This window comes from Somniosus microcephalus, chromosome 1, assembly GCF_052327205.1.
Source record: "Somniosus microcephalus isolate GS21.2 chromosome 1, FLI_Smic_1.0, whole genome shotgun sequence".
Taxonomy (NCBI): Eukaryota; Metazoa; Chordata; class Chondrichthyes; order Squaliformes; family Somniosidae; genus Somniosus; species Somniosus microcephalus.
Genome location: NC_140987.1, coordinates 354,982,194 through 355,003,314, shown reverse-complemented (window position 1 = coordinate 355,003,314; position 21,121 = coordinate 354,982,194). Strand labels below are relative to the sequence as shown.

At 41.3% G+C, this 21,121-nt stretch overlaps 1 protein-coding gene across 4 annotated transcripts in view; it reads right to left on the bottom strand.

The window, feature by feature from the left end:
* Nucleotides 1-21,121, bottom strand: part of LOC147124979 (fibronectin type-III domain-containing protein 3A-like) — a 175,398-nt gene that overhangs the window by 46,299 nt on the left and 107,978 nt on the right. For all 4 annotated transcript variants that reach the window (XM_085995568.1, XM_085995578.1, XM_085995587.1 and 1 more), the window contains 4 exons: nt 13,505-13,747; nt 5,554-5,612; nt 3,330-3,487; nt 448-507 (listed from right to left, as the gene is read on the bottom strand). In XM_085995568.1, coding sequence (XP_085851694.1) covers nt 448-507; nt 3,330-3,487; nt 5,554-5,612; nt 13,505-13,747 — 520 coding nt within the window. The remainder of the gene's footprint in view (nt 1-447; nt 508-3,329; nt 3,488-5,553; nt 5,613-13,504; nt 13,748-21,121) is intronic.

Sequence of the window (21,121 nt, the reverse complement as noted above, 5' to 3'; positions counted from 1 at the left end):
GGGGCCGAATTGCCTACTCCTGCTCCTATCTTCTATGTTTCTATGAAGAATAGCCTCTAATGGAACTGTACCACATTTTTTGAGGGGAAAGGGTGTATTAGAAAAATTATTAGAAATGAGATACTAAGGAGTGGTTTTAAGACTAATCTAGTATCAGAGTTCAAATGATGAAAACTGCTTGAATATCACTTATTAACCAAACCTAGATCAGATTACAACATTGCAGTTATTTATGGTTCGATATGCAGGACTATCCATATAAATGATCAAGTGCTCTGTGGTTTATTCTTGGCATTTTTTACAAAAAAAAACTTGCTAACCAGAAACCTCTCTTACCTTGTATCAATCCATCAGGAGATTCATCATTAATGATCATGTTAATTTTAAATGACAACGGGTGTAGAAAACAGCATGAAAATCATACATGAAAAATGAATAGGTTTGTACCTAACGTGGTAATCTGTGGCTGGTCGCAGTTCAGATATGGTAACTGTTGTTTCTTCGCCACTGAAATCAAAAAACAGATCTTAAATTGTAATTCCCTGCTCTTTCTCCTGATCCAGTTGGAAACAGTATTTCCTAACATTCCATATCCAAGTTGTAAATGTCAAAAATGTCATCTATCACCATACCACAGGAAATCCGATGAACTGTTTTGTATAACTCCTTCCAAACAAAACCAGCATTTTATTTTTTTATATAATTTTGAAAATAGTGAAACCTGTAAATTAGAGACATCTAAGGGACTTCCATCAGGTTTCCTTTATTTGCAGGTGTCCTTATTTTCAAAACAGTCACTGTATGTACAGTAAACTGGGTAAGCCAAATATCTCTGGATTCGGGGCATCTCTTGCAGCATGCTTTCCCTTTTTGGCTCTCACCTGGGACCATACCTAATTCTGGAGCCCTGCCAGCAGGATGTGATTTCAGTTCTATTTTTTGTTCATTAGGTTTCCCAGTTCATTCCATCCATTGAGGGATGTCTTGATTCAGGGATCTGTTACGTTGGCAGCCTGCACTGTTGTGTGAGAAGTTCTAAGAACGAAGAGGCCACCCGTGCGTAGGCGAAGACGGGAAACTGAGGAAGTACAGCACAGGAGGAGGCCTTGAGCCCTTGCTGCTGGCGCTCTCTCCTGTAACCCCCAGATCCTTTTATATTCCTCCTTTTCAGATATTTATCCCCTTACTTTTCATATTAAATATTAGTCTCTACCTCAATAGCCACATGTGGTGAAAGATCCCACAGTCTAATCGCACTCAGTTTAAGAACCTTCCTCCTGCCTACCCTCTTGGTTCTTCCACTTTACTGGCTGCTCCCCTCAGTGCTGCTCCAGCTCCATGGTGGTGTTGCTGCTTCTGGCTCTGCAGAGAATGACAGTGTCCCACGCCGCCACCATTTTTGCTCCAATCTCCCGATTCCTAGTCTCCATCTCGATCCCGTTGCCATCTCTTCCTTCTTCGCTCCGAGACACCATGCCCCAGTATTTATCTCTTCCTGCCTCTGATTTCAGAGCCCCCTCCCAATTTCAGAGTAACCCCCACCCCCAAATGTCAACACCCACGATTCCCAACTCTCCAGCCCCCTCCTGATTGAGCTTGACACAGTTGAGGCTCTCTGCGGCGGGGGTCAGGTGACGTCACGGAGCGGGGAGGGGTGCACTACGGTGGAAAATTTAATGCTATGATTACCACATAAATAATCTAGAGGAAGCACCCTGGTGACCCAAACCCCATTTTGCATTCCGGTGCAGTTCCCAGCTTTTGTGGAATGAAGAGTTCTTTACCCAGCATCCATAGCAGCAGAGAATCCCTTTATCCCTGGGATAGAGCCGTGCAAGCATTCAATTCCTGAGATAGAGCCGTTTCTCTGTCGCTGTGGATGCTGGGTGAAGAAATCTCCATTACACAAAAGCCCATTTTTTCACCCGCTGTCACCTCGCACTTACCTGCGTGTCCCATGTTTCAGTTGCAAACAGATTTGGTGCATTGACGGCTGTCCGTAATTTGCGAGTGTTCATGCTTTCAAGGTGCAACTTGTATCTATTACATTTTGCTGATCACAAAGTATACTTCGGTCGCTTACCAAATCCCATTTGCTCTCTTTTGAATCAGCTTTAAAACGGAACAAAATTTGCAAAAGCCACCAGAACAAAATTAACTACTGGGAGTCCAACTTCACATTTTTATTTTTGTCTTCTTGCTTAAGACCTAGGATTTCAAACATTAGGGGGGAGAAATTCAATGGAGCAGCAAACAGGGCGCCAAGCTCACCTGGGCGCCGGAATTAGCGCAGCGATCGGAGCAGTTGCGACCGCCGGAAATTCAGCTTGAGCGCCCCAAGAGGGACACGGGGCGAGGCTCGAGGCGCTCCGCGTCCCTCTTAGGGCGCTGAAACTGAATATCTCAGCGCAACGTGCCGCACAGCGCGCTGCGGTACTACAGGCCTTCCTCCCATTCTTAAGGGGGAGGGGCCTGCACCAGCGCGATCAGAGATCGCAAGTGCCGGCAAAAGAGCCCGGCACCGAGGAGAAGTGCCGGGCTCTCGGAAAACAGCCGGCACTGCCACGGGGGGAGATCAGGAGGCCGGGGACGGAGGTGCTGGCAGGCGGCCGCCGAAAAAAACGGCCACCCCGCACCTCCACCTTAATTTGCGCCACTGCCGCCACAGGTAGGCCCCGTGAACCGGGCGCGATTTGTGAACGGCGCTACAGAGGCGGGCACTACCGAATATCGAGATCGGGGCGGTAGCGGGGCGCTGCGCACACCAATTACGTCATCGGTGGCGGCGCAGTGCAACAGGCTAACGCCGCCATTAGCGCCCCAGCTAAATATCGCGGGAGGCGTGGCCAGTGGCGCTAAAGCCACTGAGTGCCCTCTTTAGGCACTAACTGGTGGCGCAGCCCACCGAATTTCTAGGCCTAGATGTTTAGCATATAGAACTGGGCAATGGTTTGGGTTAGTATACTGCCCTTTCACACCTGGGCTCAAATCTAGTCCAAGCTAATAGGATCTATTTCTTCTGGCTCGGAGCTGTGGGTTCCTATGCAAAATGGGTTATGGCATTCTCAACCCAGTTCCCAGTTGGTGTGGGCCCAATATGCACAACCAAATTGTACTTAACTATGGACAATCTCACTCTTCGGCTGTAGAAAAACTGGTCTTCCGAGCATTGTGCAAGAGTGGAGTGAGCTTTAGTCTGCAGTTTTTAGCCTTCTACAGCTGACCAGGGAGTGCCCCAACACCAATACTGGGTGCCAAAAGTGACATTTTAATCAGCACACAAAAAAATGAAAACAAGTGAACAGAAAGAATCAAACCAACACACTTACTTATAAAACACTTTGAATTTCCCACTTTTTCCACTATTTGATATTGCAACCTCATAACTACAGCTTGTTGGTAACTGATCAGCATTATCTTCCCCCTCCACTGAACTTGAGGGTGGAGTCCAGGACAAGACAGCTGATTTTCCTTTAATTTCAGATACCTGAAATCACAAACATGATTAAAAATGGACATGTAAATTTAACAGGATAGTAGCTTCTACAGCACAGTCGGCAACAAGTTGCATTTATATAGCGCCTTGAATATAGAAAAATGTCCCAAGGCACTTCATTGAGGCATAATCAAACAGAAATGCAGAATCAAAGGAGGAGATAATTAGGTGACCAAAAGCTCAGTCAAAGAAAAGGGAGGTGGAGAGGCTGGGAGTTTAGAGAGGAAATTCCAGAGTGTAGGGCTTGTTAACGATGGGGTGAAGCGGGGGGTGGAGGGGGGGGGAAAAGAGATGTACAAGGAATCAGTTTTTAGAGAAATTGTAGGGCTGGAGGTGATTACAGAGACAGGGAAGGGCAAGGCCACGAAGAAATTAAACACGAGAATGAGAAATTTAAATGAGGTGTTGGGGGAAGGCATCAGCGGCAGATGGGCTGAGGCAGGAGCAGAGGCAAACGATGTTAGAGGTTGAAGTAGGAGTCCTTTGTGATGACAAGGATATGGGTCAGAAGCTCATCTCATTGTTGAATAGGATGCCAGGTTTGCGAATAGTCTGGTTCAACCCAACATAGTGGCAGGGGAGGGGCATGGAATCTGAGGTAAAAGAATGGAGTTTGTGATAAGGATGAAAACTATAGCTTAGGTCTTACTGAAGGAAACTGCATTTCATCCAAGACTGGATGTAGGACAAGTAATCCGACAACAAAGCAGTGTAGGGATTGAGACAGGTGGAGGAGAGGAAGAACTGGGTGTTATCAGCGTACACGCGGAAGATGTCCTCATGTCTTCGGATGATGTTGACAAGGAGCAGCATGTAGATGAGGAAGAGGAGGGGTCCAAGGATAGATCCTTGAAGTCTAGCATTAACACAGCAAGGGTGGGATGAGAAGCTATTGTTAGAGATGCTCTGACTATGATTGGATAGGAAAGAGTGGAACAAATCAAGGATAGTCCCACTGTGCTGGACAACAGAGAGGCGATGGAAGAAGATGGTGTTGTCGACTGTGTCAAAGGCTGCAGAGGGGTTTACGTAGAAGATAGGAGCAGGAGTAGGCCAGTCGGCCCTTCGAGCCTGCTCCGCCATTCAATGAGATCATGGCTGATCATCCAAATTCAGTACCCTGTCCCTGCCTTCTCCCCATATCCCTTGATCCCTTTAGCCTTAAGAAATATATCCAACTCTTTTTTGAATATATTTAATGAACTGGCCTCCACCACCCTCTGTGGCAGAGAATTCCACAGGTTCACCACGCTCTGGGTGAAGAAATTCCTCATTTCAGTCCTAAATGGCTTACCCCTTATCCTTAGACTATGACCCCTGGTTCTGGACTCCCCGGCCATCATAAACATCCTTCCTGCATCTAGTCTGTCCAGGCCTGACAGAATTTTATAGGTTTCGATGAGATCCCCTCTCAATCTTCTAAACTCCAGTGAGTATAAGCCCAATCGACACAATCTCTCCTCATACGTCATTCCTGCCATCCCAGGTATCAGCCTGGTGAATCTTTAGGAGGGATAATGCACCAGTCACAAAGGATGCCATTTGTGATTCTGATTCAGGCCGTTTCAGTGCTGTGACAAGGACAGAAACCGGATTTGAGATTTTAAACATTTTGTTGTGGAAGATGGGCATGGATTTGGGAGATGACAACACCTTCAGAGACTAGGGCAAGGAAAGGAGATGGGGTGGAAGTTTGCAAGGACAGAAGGGTGGTATTTTTTTTAAATTTTTTATTAAAAGAGATGATGACAGCAATTTTGAAAGAGAAAAGGGGACCGCACTTGAGGAGAGGGAATGACACACACACACAACACACACAGAGAGAAGGATACCAGATAGCAGGCAGGTGTGGGAAGATTTCCATTTCCTAACCCAGGAACATTGAAGACAACTGCAACACCATTAGAATTAATGATCAAAGCACAAACCAGGGATTGATCCTGGGTCTACTGTGGTTTGTGGGCATGGCACATTATTCAGACAGCCATCACGCGGAACAATACACCAAGTCCGAGTTTTTATTTAAAAAGAGGCCCTCTAATCTCGAGGTTACTTACCACAGGCTTAGTAATGCTAGAAAGAAGTTCTTGTAATGATTTTGTTTCTAAATCTGAATCTGAGAATTTTAAAAAGCACAGAGAGACTAGTTACAAAACAAAGTAAAATGCAGTGAAACACAGTATGACCTCAACAATCATTATAATTTTATGGTAATCCTGCATTTGAATTATGTTTTAAAATTATTTCATTTTATAAGATCCACCATATTATTATGTATTGCACCATTTTAATAAATTACAGTACACTTTGAAACAGATGCTTAAAATGTTTAACATTTATACAAACCATTTTTGTTCAGTTTGGTTACAGGATGCTGCTTTTTTTTTTAGTCTGAATGGCGAGCAGCATATCATTTGTTTATGCTCAGAAACTAATTAGATTAGGTTTCCTAACCTGGCCCTATGGACTACATGATTCAAATGTCAAGTGTAACTGGTCATGTTTGTGGGATTTTATGCCAGATAATTTCTCCGGTTCAGCCTCACCAGTCACTCCTGTTAAGTAGGCCCTGCTCCCCTATGATTTGGAATACACGGTTTACTGTCCAACATCTAAATTGTAGCAAGATCTAGGGATTGTAACAATCTACTCTGTACATTGGCTACTGGAATATATCATATGCCATCACATGATTCTCTATCTGTAAACAGCAGTTTGGATACATATTCTACCAAATCAAAACACAAACTTTGGACCAGCAAGTTGTTTTACTTACATGAAGTAGATAAATGAACAGCAAACAGCGAGATATATATTTATTTACTCTCTTTGGTAAATCAAAGACAATGCTCGCTTACTCTCCAAGCACAGATTTTAAACATAGGTTTACTTTAAGCTCAATCTAACCCAACTACCTAGCATTGACTTAAAAAAAACTCTGTAGCTCTTGGTCGTGATACTAAAGCTGACTTTCTACCTGGGGGAATACAATCTGGCATCATTTAAGGAAGGCAAAAGATGGCTACATCTCAATTACCTCAGATCAGAAGCCATTCAGAGTTTATCAATTGCTTAGAATGCTTTAGTGGAGAATGGAGACTTTGCTTAGTCTCTATGACACACTGGGCAAATTGAATAGAATGAAATCTTATACAGCAAGGTGCTACTGAATAACAATGCTGGCAATTTTTGATGACGGCAGAACGGTTTAACCTTTCACTTAGTCTATGTATGATAAATGGAACATAATACCTTGCATCCAGCCTGCATTAACAGGAAAGAACTTTGTTTCAGGGACCACCACCCTGATGAATATTAATTCACCTTTGTGTGCCCTAATGTAATGTGCAATTTCTGTACAATGTATAGCAAAGCTCACAGAAAACCACAACTTAGTGTGCTGTTTCTAATAACAAGACTGAGCAAGTTAAAAAAACTTCTTGTAACAGTAATCTTTTTCCCAATAAATGAGGGAACCACTCTCCAATTGGACTCTTTACAATCTAATGGAGTGGGTACCTTAAGGCATCAAGCTGCCTGCCTGACCAGTGGAGTTATAGGGAGTAAGTTGATTGTCGTGCCCCTACTGGTACCATGGTCGAACTAAGCTAATTCAGCACCAACTGGCGATAGCACCAAGAAACTTCCTTCTTTCAAATGAGATGTTAAACCAACGCCCTGCTTGCCTGTTCATGTGGAGCAGGGAATTCTCCTGGTGGCCTGACTAACATTCATCCCTCAACCAGTACTGCCAAACTAGATTAATTGGTTACTCATCTCATTTACCGTTTGAGACCTGGCAGTGTGCAAAATTGACTGCCAAGTCTGCCTACAAAACAAAAGTGACTACACATCAAAAGTAATGAATTACCCATGAAGCACTTGGAGGATGTGAAAGGTGCTATATAAATGCAAGTTTAAAAAAAAATTCTTATCCCTATGACTCAGTTACCTACCATCACAACCAGCTGAACCACCAGGGGATATATTGTTTAAATTTTTAAAAAAACGTAATCGCCTTTGGAAATTAAAAAAAAGTAAATTGTGTGATGTAGGGATATCACTGCTAGTTTATATCATTAATAATATACATAACTACAAATGCTTGTGTTTAACGCTGTGTGTGGCAATTACAGCTAAATAATTAGTAGAAACTGACTTGCCTAAACACATGAAATTGACAGGCAGGAAAAGGACCAACTGGTCCATCAAGCCTGCCCCACACACCACGATGGCTGGAGCATCAGAACTAGACACTTCACACAACTCACCCCCACAAACCAGGAGAGGCAAAAAAAAGACCTTTGCCTGTTGAAATAAAAGTGCAAATAGCCCGTGGAAAGACTCAAAATAGCAGAAAAGTTCATGCTAGTCAGATGATGGCCCACTGGCACCTCAGTGGCTTTAGTCCTTTTATAGGAGTTGGGCGACTAGATTTACACAGCTTGGCTCAGTTAAAAACACTCGCCCGAGTTAGAAAGTTGTCAGTTTAAGCCCTACTCCAAGAGTTCAACACATAATCTAAGCATTCGTCCAATACTGAGGGAGGACTGTATGGTCAGAAGTGCTGTCCTCCAGACAAGAAATTAAACTGAGGCCTCGTCTGCCATTTCTGGTGGTTCAATTAAAAAACAATCCACTTAGAGCACAAGTTGAAGAGGAGTAGGGAGTTCACCCAGTGACTTAGCTAATATTCTTCCCTCAAACAACGCTAATAACAAATGAACTGATCGTTCATCTTACTGCTGTTTACGGGATCTTGCTGTGTACTACTTTTGCCTACATAACAGTCTCTACACTTCAAATTAATTTAATATATGTGAAGTCCTTTGATGTATTGCTGACAGACGTGATAAGGTTCTACATGAATGTAAGTATTTCTTTTAAACACTGGTATATGCGTTAGTTAAAGCTGTTCCATTTGCAGGTGATCTTCTGGATACACATGATTTCCATTTCCAAAATTTGCTACCATAACTGACTCTAAGGAGTAATATTCCATCCCTGGGGTTTAAGAAGCAGGCATGTAATAACTTTGGGGAAAAAAAAGTTTTGTTCTTCAAACGACCAGTGCTCAAGAAAATGACATATTGACGTATTTTCCACAAATCCATTTGTGAAAGGAATCAAGAGTTTGAGATAGGGAGAAAACAATCAAGTTTATTGACCACTTAGCCTTTTTTTTGAGTTGACATATAAATTACAAGATGGAGAGTATTTCAGCTACAGGTTTGAAAATGGGAGTTCATGGGAAATAAACAGAACCCAAAAAGTAATGAAAGAAATTTCTCATAATTAATGAAAATCCAAATGGAAGATTTTAATATACTGTACTGAGAGGTGTTGCTTCAGAGGTTGCACATACAACCACTGAAACAAACAAAGTTCCCAGCACATCCATTACCAAAAAGAGCAGCAGATTATAGGAAATTGCACTTAAGTCTACTAATAATCTACTAAAGCAACTTTGCCATAGAAATGAAAATATAGTGAATAGATGCAGACAGCACAATAACTTAAACCTCCTCCTTGCAGAGTAGTCACAGAATTAAAATAACTTGGCTCATATTTCTTTCTTCAAGCCTCAAGAAACTGGATTAAATAATTTAACCAACAGCAGCTTCCTCTTTTAACAGCACTTTTGATTCATAGTAGTCCTCTGTGTAATGCTTCTACTGCCCACAGAATGTACTGTCCTGTACAGGGTTATATACTACTGAATTGAAAGAATTTGAAAAATACACATCAATTTTTATAGGTTTGGAAGTGTTTACTTGCTGTTTCTACCATCCCTTTCAAAACAAAATAATGTCATGTGCAGTTAAAGGTTATAAGTAGCCAATAAACACATTCTTTTAATGATAGAATAATATTTTCAACGTTGCCAAAATGAAAATCAACTAGATACTAAGGGGGTGAATTTCCATGGGGTTTCTTCTAACTCCAACAGAAGAGCCACAGAAACCTCAGAAAATCGGCGTGCACATGCTCTTCTGGAGTTTTGCCAAGTTACAGCGGACCCTCCGCAGAAACTCATCCCAATTGTGCAACTACACATAAAAAACACAGAAATTCATTGAGATTTCAAATAGTTCCTGCATTTTAGGTCTTAAAATTCAAATTTTATTACAGCTACACATACTGCTCAAAGATAAGACTCCATGCTCACTATTATAATTAGAAATAACCCATTGGATTCAATGTATCTATAAACAAATATTCCAAATGTATATATAGAGTTTAAATGTGTATAGGAGTGTGCAAAGTTAACATTTCCAGAATAAATGCTAATATTCTTTAATAGTAAACAAGCAAGTTCTTCTGAGCGGGGCAATATCAGTCTGTATGAAATAATAATCACCATTAAGTATGACAAACTATAGCTGGGCATACGAACATACGAATTAGGCCCTGCAAGCCTGCTCCGCCATTCAGTAAGATCATGGCTGATTTGATTACTCCACATTCCCGCCTACCCTCGATAACTTTTCACCCTCTTGCTTACCAAGAATCTATCTACCATAGCATAAGTATGATGAGTTACTGAAGTCAAAGATGTATTAGTGTAATGACATACCTGGAGTGATCTTGGATTTCTGTATCATTTTTTTATAAAAGTGTTGTCAAATTTTGAGGGGAATCTGTAAGTGTCTTAATTTGGCAGCAGCTGCCTTCACAAATGACAAGAATAACAATATCATGATAACACTGTCACCCTCAAGCTCTACTCCAAATAACACAGCATCCTGACTTGGACATGTATCGCTGTTCTTTCAGCATCACTGGATCAAAATCCCTACCTCACACTATCGTAGGAACACAATCACCACAAGGGCTGTAGCAGTTCAAGAAGGTCCACCTTCGCGGGGCAAATGGAAACGGGCAAGAAATGCAGCCCTACCAGCTTCGCCCAGATTCCATGAACAAATAAAAAAAGTCAACCCTTTCAGCCAACCGAATGAGAGATTATGGCCCCACCTCTAAAGTGGATCATGTCAGTAGAGGCACAGAAGACCAGGCAATTTTAACCTATGTTATAATTTTAAACTTAGGAGAGAGATTAGGGAAGGTAGGCAGAATAGTGAAATTAAACTACAGACAAGTGTTCTTTAATTGGTTTTATATATATTGGAGGTTTCTCGATGACACAGCAAGTTTATTCAGAGAGTAGCTGACCCATACGAGACCAGACAGGCCCAGGTTCAATCGCTAGTTTGTTAGCTGATCTTACAAGGGATGGAAGTAGGGTTTCTACAATTGGCCTCAGCATCCTAAAGCTAAAAAGGGCAAAAATCAACCAGGGTTCGACTCCTGATCTCTATATAACAATCTTTCCTGCAATTGTGCACGTGAACGAGGACAAGATCAGACTCAGCTTTGATTTGTCAAAATAGCCTGCTGATACTCATCGTCAAGGTTCAGTAAAGAACTTGAGTGGATCATGTAACCAGAGCCCAGGAAACAAACAAACAGTCAGCAAAGGGTAAAACATTGTCAAGAAAAAAGTGCATTGTTTCAGTGAGATTATAGTACAGTGTCACAGGGCCTGAGCTAACATCTCAAAAAAATGGTCAATCCAAGTGCAGAATTGTCTGGGGCTGGTGGTGGTGTAAGGACTAAGGAACAAGTGAAAATATTTTCATTGGAACAGTGTCAAATAAGGAGCTCTAAGTTTTGGCAACTTGTAAATTTGATTTCAATTTTATCATTAAAACTGGGTGGATTTTAATTTTTTTTAAGCAGTACATGATTATTTTGAAAAGCATGAATTAAATTTAATTTCCCATCCTGACTTGGACATACATTGCCATTCCTTCATCGTCACAGAGTCAAAATCTTGGAAGTCTCTATCTAACAGCATTGAGAGAGCATCTTCACCACAAGGACTGTAGCGATTCAAGGCGGCTCACCAGGGACCTTCTCCAGTGAAACTAGGGATGGGCAATAAATGCTGACCGTGCCAACAACGCCCACATCCTGAGAATGTCTCTTTTTTTTTTTAAATTCCTATTGTCTCAACTTTGATTCATGTGCAATTTAGTTATCCCATCTCATCCTCAGCATATTCGTGGATCCCAGAATGAGAATCAAGAATGGCAATACTGATAGGGCTCACTTTTGAGTACTCCAAAAAATAGCACCTTCCTGTAAGAAAACATTTTATCTTTGACACAATTACTGGGGAGTGGAACTCATCAGAAGCTGCCAATTTGAATGAGTAAGGAGGCGGCTGTCAAGATATCCTTCCTCTTTGCAAGAATACATCCTAGATTTGCTCCCTCAAGGAAATTCTTGTGATGTGAACATTGGACATTGCCTACCCTTATGTACACAGCAAGAGACTGCAGGATTTTAACCAATCCTGTGTGATCAATACACAAGTTTTTTTGCAGGATATTTGCATCAGTGAGCAACATGCACTTTCAATCTTTGGAGTTTAGCAATTCAAAAAAGGTCTCAATTCAACCATTAGAAACCAATTCTAGAGTTCTGACTCTCACCATTTATATGCACATTCATCCTAATCAGTTACATTTGGTAAAATTCTTCTATATTCAAGGCTGAGATAGATAGGTTTTTGGACTTGAGGGGAATCAAGGGATATGGAGATCGGGTGGGAAAGTGGAGTTGAGGTCGATGATCAGCCATGATCTTATTGAATGGCGGAGCAGGCTCGAGGGGCTGTATGGCCCACTCCTGCTCTTACTTCTTGTGTTCTTATGTTCTAAAAGAGTCAACATCAAATCCCCCCAAATTAAACTGTTCTTTATTTTCCATCAATTTGACACACTAAGCGCATCATCCAAACTGGAACCTGTATTTTTCTATACATTTGGGATATGCTACTATTGCTGTACTACTTTGAGCAAAAAATACTTGATAGTAAGGCTAACAATATCTAATAGAAATAAAACTGAATATTGAATGCTCAGTGGGCAAGGAGGCAGAGAATCGTATCTCACTCTTAGTCCTGCTCAATGCAAAAACAAAGTCCTTTGTATTTAATCGAGGAAGTGCAATTTTGTAGTCTACATTATTCCTTTGGCTGAGAGCTTGTTAGGCTTTTGAACATCAATACAAACCCCAACAAGTTTCAATCGGTATCCCTTTTAAAAGTGAAACAGTTGCAAGATTAACTTCTAATTTCTTTTGTTTTTAACTCTAAAAATATATTTGCTGTTGAACTAGCTAGTCATAAAATCTGATATAATGTAGAATTTTCCTGTTTAGGGCATAATGGAGCTCTGCTTCTATCACAATACAGTAATAATGAATCCATTGAGCTCCCATGATATGTTAAACCAGTTCCCTCACAGAGGTAGTCTTGGTAAGTCAACAGTTCTCATTCATTGTCTAAACAGGACCAATGCTACTGATGGTGACACTTGCTCTTCAAAGTGAATACTCATGTAATTTTAATACACTGTTGCTACATAATTTTGAATGAAGTGTTAGCAGCAACCAGAAATCCCATATTACCATGTGTAAGAAATCTGTTTAGAACAGATACAGTTCATATTTTGAATTCAACAAAAGGTATGATTCTTTTAGATGTATTATATTGAATGGCTTTAAATGGGCTATTCTTCTTTATGAATTGGCTTAAATATATAAAATTCTGGTGGCATTTACTTCTCCTACTGTTTGCAGTGGGAAAAGAGCAACAAATGCACAGCTGTGTATGTGTATAATCAATTCATACTTCACGACACTTTTTATAGATTTCAAACGTCATTACAATAGTAATGATTATAAAATGTTTCACTGTTAATAACAATCTGCAGCACCAACCGGTTGCTAAATTTTAGAACAATTTCTAAGTCCATCTTAGAAGGGTTTATTTGCAAACCAAAGTATTTGAACTTCCAGAGATCCCACTGCACAGTAAACATCTTGTGCCATGAGAACTCTACTAACATAATATTTACTGAAGCCGTTCGGCTGCGCAAACAACCATCATGCTTGCACTTTTCTAGTGTATCTAAGGAAACAGTTACAAGTTCTTACCTCCAGCTGGCCCTGTTGCAACCCCTGTGACACCACACGTAGCTTGTCCCTTTCCATATCCATTTTGTACATTTGTAGGTGAACTTGAATTACTTTTATGTGGAGAAGAAGGGGGGCTATTAGGTTTATCTTTCTGTCCTCCCACTTGTCTATCTTTAAGTCTTTTTTGCAAACGTTCATGTGCTTTAAGAGTCCTTTCATCTCTGTGGTTGAAATTTGACCTTCCATGTGGCGAGCGGGATTCTGTAAGAAAATAAGTTGCAGAAAATAATCAATGATGTTAAACAAATGCAGGTTTTGATTCCGACTTTGTTGATGTTACACTATACCACTGGTCTGTGCAGAAGCCCATCATTGAAAATAATGCTTTTATTTTGCTTTATTCTATTTCCATCCCCATTTTCTCAATCCTCATACAATCTTCATCTACGATAATGGGAGATCCTAAACGATAGGTAGTTATGGCTGGGTCTTGACATGCCAATTTCTCTCCAAGACTACACACTCTATCTAGCAGCCCAGACAAGAATTGGCACAATGTTTTAGGGCAGATCGAGCATCATGCAACATTGAGCTGGAAAAACCTATACAAGTTGCACTCCTCTCTTTCACACTCATGCTGCTTAGCGCTTTCTTTCATTATAGTTTATCTCTGCATTTATCAGTTAGGTTTTAGCCTAAGCCAATTGTGACTGCTCTTCCTTAATATACAAATTGCTCTACAAATTGCATCCTTAAATTTACAGTGGCCCGGATATTCCGATCCCTACAGGTGGGTACGCACTGTGTACCCACCCATAGGGACATCGGAAATGCCGGTTTCAGGCATGCACAGTGCATGCGCTGAAAACCGGCATTTCCGATCTGTCAAGAATGGTCTTGACAGATCCTCCGGCTGCCCTGGGGCAGGGCCTCTGCAGGCAGATAGTTCCGCTTTTTGGAGACCTTCCGACCGCAGAAAACCCTTACAATTCTTACACTTGGTAAAAGCAGGCGTAAGGCCTGCTCTTACCAGGGTAAGAGTTGAAAAAAGTTTTTTTTAAATTTCACTCGTTTATCATTTAAAAATATTTTTAAAAAAGGTAAGTTTATTTTTAGCCCATAAAATACTTGTTATTTTTTTCAAAAAATTAATTTTTGTTTAAAATAATTTATTGTAATTTCAAGTCATTTAAAAAAGGATGTTTTTTAAAAAATGTATTTAAAGTTTTACTCTTTTTCCATTGATCTCCATTCATATATTTGACAGGTCTTCTGTGATTGGCTCCCCATGGCCCACGTGATCCCAGGGACGCTGCGAACTACATGCGCCTCTGGGATACGTAGGCCCTGCACACTTGAAGTTTGGCAAGGCCCAGGAGCGGAAGCGTGTGCATCCCGGGAGCCCTCAGCTAAGGGCACAGATTTTTCCAGATCGCAGGCCTCCGCCTGAGGGAGGCCTGCAATCGGAAAACACAGGCCAGTATTTCGGAGAGTTGCTGTGGGAATGGAGAGCTAGGACTTGAAGCAGACTTCTTGTGGTACTTACAAGGTTTATCCCTAGATGAAGCACGGACCACAGATAAACAGACAAACCCGGAAGTTAAATTATAATTGCTGTGAGAATTGGAAGGCACTGTGGGAGGTGAAGCAGACACCCTAGGAATGAAGAGTCTGTTTGGGTTCAGGTCCGATCCCTTCATTGGGATAACCAAGTTTGAATGGTGATACAGAACGTAAATTTAAAGAACTGAAAATTACTAGCAACACAAAATAAAAACCTTAGGCATTTGAATGTAATTAATATGTAATTTAAATGACAGAAATGGCTATTGAATAAAGTACCACTTTGATGAACAGTACATAAAGTGGCCTTAACAGAACAAGTAACAAAAACACACTGTTGGGTCTAATACTTTCGATTCTTCTCTACTGGACAGCATTCTCTGCTGGGGCTTATTGATGGCTGAATTAAACTGTTTTTGCTGACCTCCATGAACGACTCAGACTCGCATCATTTGTGAATGAGGTGGTTTACGTACAAAAGTAGTGCCAGCTTCTCTGGTAGGGCACAAAAGTCAGAGGCAGACACACAGAGGATGGACAAAATTAATTACTATGCTGTAAATATATATATATATATATATATATATATATATTATTTTTTATTTTTTTTAAACATAGAATAATATACAGCACAGAAACAGGCCACTTGGTCCAACTAGTCTGTGCTGGTGTTTATACTCCACACCAGTCTCCACCCATTCCATCTACCTCATCTCAAACTTTCAGCATATCTTTCTACTCCCTTTCCTCTCATCTAGTTTCCTTTTGAAAGCATCCAAGCTTTTTGCCTCAACCACTTCCTGTGGTAGCGAGGTCCACATTCTAAACACTCTGAGTAACGACATTTCTCCTCATTTCCCTATTGGATTTATTTGTAACTATCTTGTATTTACAGCCCCGAGTTTTGAATTCTCTCACAAATGGAAACATTCTCTCCCCATCTAGCTTGTCCAACCCACTCATAATTTTAAAGACCTCTATCAGGTCTCCTCTAAGTCTTCTCTTTTCTAAAGAAATGTGCCCCAATCTGTTCAATATTTCCCAATAGCTATAATCTCTCAGTTCTGGTACCATCCATGTAAATTTTCTGTGCACTTTCTCCAGTGCTTCTATGACCTTTTTAGTACTCTAAGTGCGGTTTGACCAGAGTCCTATATAAGTTTAAGATAACTTCACTACTTTTGAATTCTATACCCCTAGAAATAAATCCCAGTGTTTTGTTAGTATTTTAATTGCTTTGCTGACTTGCAATGCTGCTTTTATGATTTGTTCGCCTGTATCCCTAGATCGCTTTGCTCTTCTACCCCATTCAGTTTCTTATTTTATAAAGTATAGGTGATGTTTGTTTTTCCTTACAAAGTGCATCACCTCACATTTATCTATGTTAAAGTTAATTTGCCACTTAACAGCCCAGTCTGCAAGTTTTTTTATGTTGTCTTGTATTATGTTGTATTCTTCCTCAGTGTTAGCTATATCCCCAGTTTGCAAATTTTGACATCAAGTTACTTGTTCCTCAGTCCAAATCATTAATGTGCATGATGAATAACAGTGATCCCAGCACTGATCCTTGTGGAACACCACTTTCTACCTTCCTCCAATCTGAATAAATACCCTTTACGCCTACTCTGCTTACTTTTTTTTGCCAATTTGCTATCTATTCAGTTATTTGTTCCCTCTCTCCACATGCCCTAACCTTTTTCATAAGCCTATAGTGTGGTACCTTATCAAAGGCCTTTTGAAAATGCAAGTACATGACATCTACTGCATTACCCTTGTCCACACTTTCCATTACCTCTGCAAAGAATTCTATTATCAGGTCAGTTAAGCATGACCTAGCATTTCGGAATCCATGTTAACACTTTTTTGTTATATTTTCTGTCTCTGGGTGCTCTTCTATTACTTCTTTTAGGATAAATTTGAGCATCTTTCCCATCACTGACGTTAAGCTGACTGGTCTACAGTTCCCAGGTTTTGTTCAATCTCCTTTTGTATATAAGAATATTAGCTGTCCACTAGTCCTCTGACACTACCCTCTCTTCTATGGAACTTTTGTATATAAACTAGTGCCTCTGCTATCTCCTGCCTAGTTTCCTTCAGTATGCATGGCCATCCAGACCTGGGGTTTTATCCTCTCTTAGTTTTGCTAGTTTGTCAATTATTTTCTCACTTTCTCTCCCGACTTAATTTTTTTTAAGCTCATCCTCTAGTGAAGTGTCTATTTTGTTATCTTTAATAAAAACTGAGGTGAATAAGTTATTCAATACTTCTGCCATTTCTGTCATTACCTGTGAGTTTATCTTGCTCATCCTTTAGTGGCCCCATCTCTACTTTAATTTTCTTTTCATTATTTGTGTGTCTATAAAACATTTATTTTTTATATTCCTTGATAATTTGATTTTGTAATTTCTCTTGGCTTTCCTGATTTTTTTTTTTTTTTTAAACTTCTCTCCTAAGTTCTTCATATTCCCTTTTGTCCTCTCCTTTAGTATCCAAGTACTTCTTGTATGCCTTTTTCTTTAGATTCAAATTTTCCTTTACAACAACTTGTATTTACCTTTTTACGTAGTAAAACATCCCAAGGCGCTTCACAGGAGTATTAGAAGACAAAAAAGTGTGACACCGAGCCACAGAAGTAGAAATTGGGGCAGGGACCAAAAGCTTTGTCAAAGAGGTAGGTTTTAAAGAGCATCTTAAAAGGAGGAAAGAGAGGTAGAGAGGCAGAGGCAGAGAATTCCAGAGCTTAGGGCCTAGGCAACAGAAGGCACAGCCACCAATGAGTGAATGGGGCTTGGTGCAAGTTAGGACACGGGCAGCCGAATTTTGGATTACCTCAAGTTTACATAGGGTAGAACGTGGGAGGCCAGCCAGGAGTGCGTTGGAATAGTCAAGTCTCGAGGTAACAAAGGCATGGATGAGGGTTTCAGCTGTGGATGAGCTGAGGCAAGGGCAGCGACGGGCGATGTTACGGAAGTGGAAATAGGCAGTCTTAGTTATGCTGTGGATGTGTGGTCGGAAGCTCATTTCAGGGTCAAATATGACACCAAGGTTGTGAACAGTGTGGTTCAGACAGATGTTAGGGAGAGAGATGGAGTCAGTGGCTAGGGAACGGAGTTTGTGGTGGGGACCAAAAACAATGGCTTCGGTCTTCCCAATGTTTAATTGGAGAAAATTCCTGCTCATCCAAAACTGGATGTCGGACAAGCAATCTGATAATTGAGAGACCGTGGAGGGGTCGAAAGAAGTGGTAATGAGGTAGGGCTGTGTGTCATCAGCGTACATGTGGAAACCGATGCTGTGTTTTCGGATAATGTCGCCATGGGGCTACATATAGATGCGAAATAGATCATGGATATGGATAGATCCTTGGGGGACACCAGAGATAACTATGAGTGGGAAGAGAAACCGTTGCAGGTGATTCTTTGGCTACGATTAGATAGGCAAGAATGGAACCAGGCGAGTGCAGTCTTTAGTTCTTTATTCATCCAGTGCCCCACATTTAGCTTGCTTCTTTTTGGTTTTCAGTGGAATACACTTCTCCTGAACTCTATTGATTACCCTTTAAAGATTTCCCACTGTTTTTCCTGTCTCTTCTGTCAATATTTTCTCCCTATTTACCTTCTTTAGTTCCACCATCATTTTCTCATAATTTGCTCTCTTCCAATCTATTACCTTAGTCCTACTTATGTCACTCTTGATCCAAATCATGAAACTTACTATGTTGTGGTCACTCCTACTCAGATGCTCTCCTACTCTTACTTCTCCTATCTGTTCTGGTTCATTGCCCATTACAAGATCCAGCAGTGATTCTTTACTTGTTGGACATTTTATGTACTGAGTGAGAAAGAAGTCCTGTATACATTGTAAAAACTCTATTTCCTTTTCTCCTTTTACTACTTCTTCCTGCCAGTTTATTTGGGGGTACTTGAAATCTCCCATGATTATTATTTTATGCCTAACACACACCTCATAGATTTGTCTACATATTTCTTCCTCCAATTCCTGTCTATTTAGTGGTCTATAGTATACCCCTTATCTTTTAACTCAATCCATATGGATTCTGTATTTATTTTACTGCTAATTACATCCTTTTTTTCTACCGTCATTATGTTATCTTTAATAACTAGTACAACTACTCCACCATCCCTCCTACCTTACTCCTAACTTAAATGTGTTATATCCGGCAATATTTAGTTGCCAATCTGTTCTCTATGTAGCCATGTTTCAGTCATCCCTACTATATCCAGAGCCTCTTTACAAATTATTGCTTCCAGTTAATCCATTTTGTTTTGAATACTATGTATATTGCTGTACCAATAGTTCTTATTTATTATTCCGCTCTTTGTTTTTAGTAATTATTTTACCTTTATGCTCTATGACTTCATCCGATCTCTGGCCATTCGTGTTATTCTCATTTCTTCCTTTAGTTTGTCCTTTACTCTCTTTTCCTGATTCTTTTATTGTTTGATTTCTGTAATTTCTAGCAGTTTCCTCCTCCCATGTTATTAGTTTAAAATTCACTACAAGCCCACTGACTCCCACAGCTACCTGGACTACACTTCCTCCCACCCCGCCTCCTGTAAGGACTCTATTCCATTCTCCCAGTTTCTCCGTCTCCGCCGCATCTGCTCTGACGATGCCACCTTCCACACCAGTGCTTCCGACATGTCTTCCTTTTTCCGCAACCGAGGATTCCCCTCTACTGTGGTTGACACAGCCCTCGACCGTGTCCGTTCTATCTCCCGCACTTCTGCCCTCACCCCTGCCACTTCCTTCCGGAACCACGATAGGGTTGCCCTTGTCCTCACCTTTCACCCCACCAGCCTCCACATTCAACAGATCATCCTCCGCCATTTCCGCCACCTCCAAAGTGATCCCACCACCAAACGCATCTTTTCCCTCCCCTTTCAGCATTCCGTAGGGACTGCTCCCTCCGAGACACCCTAGTCCACTCCTCTATCACGCCCAGCACCCCTTCCCCTTTGCCCGGCACTTTCCCGTGCAAGCACAGGAGATGCAACACCTGCCCTTATATCTCCCCCCTTCCCACGGCCCCAAACACCCCTTCCAGGTGCAACAGCGATTTACTTGTACTTCTTGCAATCTAGTATACTGTATTCGTTGCTCACGATGTGGTCTCCTCTACATTGGGGAGACCAAACGCAGATTGGGTGACCGCTTTGCGGAACACCTCCGTTCAGTCCATAAGGGGGACCCCGAGCTTCCGGTCGCCTGTCACTTTAATTCACCGCCCCATTCCCACTCAGACCTCACTGTACTCGGGCTCTTGCATTGTTCCACGGAAGCTCAACGTAAACTCGAGGAACAGCACCTCATCTTCCGATTAGGCACTTTACAGCATTTCCGGACTCAACATCGAGTTCAACAATTTCAGATCATAACCTCGGCCCCCATTACATTTTTGCTTATATTTTATCCACATCTTTGTTTTGGCCCTTTCCCGCCCCCCCTTTTTTTTCCCTCTCCCACATGGCAGCTGTCTCTTATTCTGCCTGAACATTTCACACCTACTCTAGAGCCGTCTTTTGTCTCCACTTGTCCTATCACCATCTTGTCTCGTTTTGAATACCTCTTAATGTCTCTTCACTTCTTTTGTTCTCTCCCAGCCCTACCTTTCGATCTATTTCATTTCCTTTCCAGTTTTGAAAAGGGGTTGGACCCAAAACGTCGACTCTATTTTCTCTCCACGGATGTTGCCTGGCCTGCTGAGTTTTTCTAGCATTTTCTGTTATTAGTTTAAAGTCTTATTTACAGCCCTTGTTATCCTTTCCGCAAGGACCTCGGTTCCAGCCTGGTTCAGGTACAGCCCATTCCTATGGTACAACTCCTTCCTATCCCAGTACTGCTGCCAGTGACCCATGAAATGGATCCCCTCTTTTCCACACCATTCCTTTAGCTATGTGTTGACTTTCCTAATCTGTTTGTCCCTATGCCAATTTGCATGTGCCTTGGGTAATCATCCCGAGATTATTACCCGTGAGGTCCTGGTTTTCAACTTAGCTCCAAACTCCTGATACTCCTATAGCAGGAGCTCTTCCCTAATCTTTATGTTGT